This window comes from Sipha flava, unplaced genomic scaffold, assembly GCF_003268045.1.
Source record: "Sipha flava isolate LNK unplaced genomic scaffold, YSA_version1 69_pilon_pilon, whole genome shotgun sequence".
Taxonomy (NCBI): Eukaryota; Metazoa; Arthropoda; class Insecta; order Hemiptera; family Aphididae; genus Sipha; species Sipha flava.
This window is the reverse complement of record NW_020273609.1, coordinates 501,875-504,847: the sequence shown is the minus strand read 5'-3', so window position 1 is coordinate 504,847 and position 2,973 is coordinate 501,875. Positions and strand designations below refer to the sequence as shown.

Here is a 2,973-nt window from a genome sequence, read left to right as displayed (position 1 = left end):
GGTGACAATTAAAAATAAAAATAATACATTAATTAACTACGTAACATGCGCGAACAAACTCGATATCTCATTTAAATAATAATAATAATATGAATAGTAATCTTAATAAGATACCGAGCGTCCGCACATGTTACGTAATTATTGCATAAACATACTGCCCACCTTAAAGGCATCCGCCTTTAAAGTTGTGGATGTGGACAGAGCTTGTTGGTGGGACGTTTTAATGATCAAATAGCGGTTTTGACAGTAGCAACACGGTTTATTCCATCGGTTCTTGGGTGAAGTTGCATGACTCGACCAAGTCTCCATTGAAGTGAGTTGGTTGGTTCCTTGATGAGAACTAGATCATCTTGATGCAAGGTTCCATTGGACTTTGTCCATTTTAAGCGTTGTTGTAAAGTATTAATAAAGTCATTTTTCCACTTACTCCAGAAATGTTGATGGATATCTCGGATGAGCCGCCAGCGCTGCATCTTAGATAGTGGAAGAGTTGACAGATCTGGATCTGGGATAGTAGTACTGGGTTTCAGGGTCAAAAAATGGTTAGGCGTTAGTACGTTGAAATCCGCGGGATCGTTGCTCATCGCACCCAACGGTCTGGAATTTAGAGTTGCCTCGATTCGCGTTAGATACGTACTTAATTCTTCGCTGGTCAATCGGTGGTTTCCTATGGATTGGTATAACAGTTGTTTTACGGATTTGACACCTGCTTCCCATAAACCTCCGAAGTGTGGAGCTGATGGTGGATTGAAGTGCCATTGAATATGATGTGTGGCAAGATGATTGATTATAGCGTTTTGATATTCATCAACTGATTTGAACAGTCGAGATGCTCCCACAAAATTGGTACCACAATCACTGTATATTGCCTGGATTGTTCCTCGGCGAGCAGCGAAACGGGTGAATACCATAAGGAACGTTTCGGTTGTTAAATCGGACGCAACCTCAATATGCAGAGCCCTTGTACTCATACACACAAATAAGCAAATATATGCCTGCTTGATCTGAGAGTTACGAGATCGACGTTCCTTTAAACTAATTGGGCCTGCATAATCTATACCTATTTGATGAAATGGCTTGATCTGCTGCAATCGGTACTTTGGCAGGTTTCCCATTACTGGTTGGACGACTTTGGGACGTACTCGATAGCAAGGAATACAGAAACGCAATTGCGATCGTATCAGATCATCACAATTAATAAAGATTTCTTATCGGAAATATTGTCTATTTGGTATTATAAGGGCAGGGCTTTATGAAAGCTCAATAGTTTTTATAAATGATTGCAAAACATAAATGAAATTAAAAAAAAAAACTAACAAAATTTAACCACTTCGATCTATTTACCTATTTTGATCCATCAGTGAGAATTATTTTTTGAGAGAAATGGTTCATTAGTTTCTGAACCAATGCAGAAATATGATTTACCCGTTCTTATAACAAATCCGACAGTAAAGTAAAATTAAATTTTTTTTTTTCAGGGAGTTTTTAATATTTATAATACAATAAAATAACAAATTAAGTTTGTATTTTTGTTAATATCCAACACTTTATTATTAATCATCCATTGGTTTCATATTACATTTTATTAAATTCTAAAACTAAAAATTTTGATAAAAGGGTTTATTTTATAGCTTTTCCAGTTTTGTGATATCGTCAACGGTATTCATAAAATAGAGTTATGTTTGAAAATGTTTTTGCTTATTTACCACTCAATGTATTTTAAATGAGAATCGTGTTTCATGGTTTTTGTCAATAAATTATTATGATATTGCTTATTGATACAGGAAAGTCTCGAATATTGACATAAAAATAATTTTTCACAACTTAATGTCATGTGTTTACCTTTATTGACTTTCAAAAGAAATGTATTTGAATTATTTGAAGTTTTACATATATAATCAATAAACTTATATTTTTTTAATCATAAAATATTAAAAAATAAAAATAATTTATAACTAATATTTGATCTCAAAATTCTGATCATATTTATTTTACTTTTAATTTTTTTAATAATTTACATTTAAAAATTACTTGTTTCTTAGTTACAAATAATAAAATAAATAAAAATATTATATTATATATATATATAATATATATTATTACAGTAATATTTTGCAAGTGAATATTTATAGTTTTTAGTATTATAATAATATTATAATAAAAATTATTTAATTTTATGAAATAGTTATTGTAATTTTAAAAGTGAAAAAATATTAACTATTTTTTATTTTAATAACTTTTTGGATGATTATAGATTGGTCATGTAAAATATTTCAATTTGTTCTTTTTTGTGGTCATTAAATCTTAAAATCATTAAAGGCAATTTGCTATTACTAGTTAGTATATTCATTAAATGTTTAATTTATATTTCTTGTTAATTACTTAATAACGTTATACGGAATAAGTTATAACTTATAAATATTCAAATTCAAAAATAACTAATAAATATTGAAATTGAATCATTTTACATTTTGTTATTAAAATACAGTATTTGTACTTACTCTTGAAAATTTAATTAGTTATCAATGCATATTTATAAAATAAATCGTTCAAGATCGATTCATCATATTAACATCAACATCAATATTATTATTGTTTATTTAAATTAAAGTATACCGAAGTGTTTTTTTTTTGTTTCGTAGATTAACATTTTAATTTTGTTTCTAAGAATTTAGATTGTTTTACACATATTAAATATGCCTCTTGAATATGTACAGTAATATATGGTAACTGAATAGAAGGAATTTTTATCTGCCTTACGAAAAAAAAAAAAATTTCATTTTATTTTGTTGATAGAATTAATATTAATATTATCATTAATTGTATATTAAATAGTTCGCTTATGTGCCTGAATTCTTTAAAATAAAAACAAAACTCAATTTTGAAATGTTTCACTGTTCAACTCACATATTATACAAAAAATATAATGTCTGACCTATTTAATTACCTTAATATTTCTCTACCGCAAAGTGA

General features: G+C 28.3%; 1 protein-coding gene across 1 annotated transcript; it reads right to left on the bottom strand.

Moving 5' to 3' along the window:
* Positions 1-227: 227 nt before the first annotated feature.
* LOC112692019 lies at positions 228-1,115 on the bottom strand. The gene has a single exon (XM_025566521.1). It carries the CDS (start codon positions 1,113-1,115, stop codon positions 228-230), a length of 888 nt encoding a protein of 295 aa, XP_025422306.1.
* Positions 1,116-2,973: the final 1,858 nt, after the last annotated feature.

What these genes read in the sequence shown, in the direction of transcription:
- LOC112692019 (XM_025566521.1), bottom strand. Translation starts at nt 1,115, where the DNA reads ATGGGAAACCTGCCAAAGTACCGATTGCAGCAGATCAAGCCATTTCAT.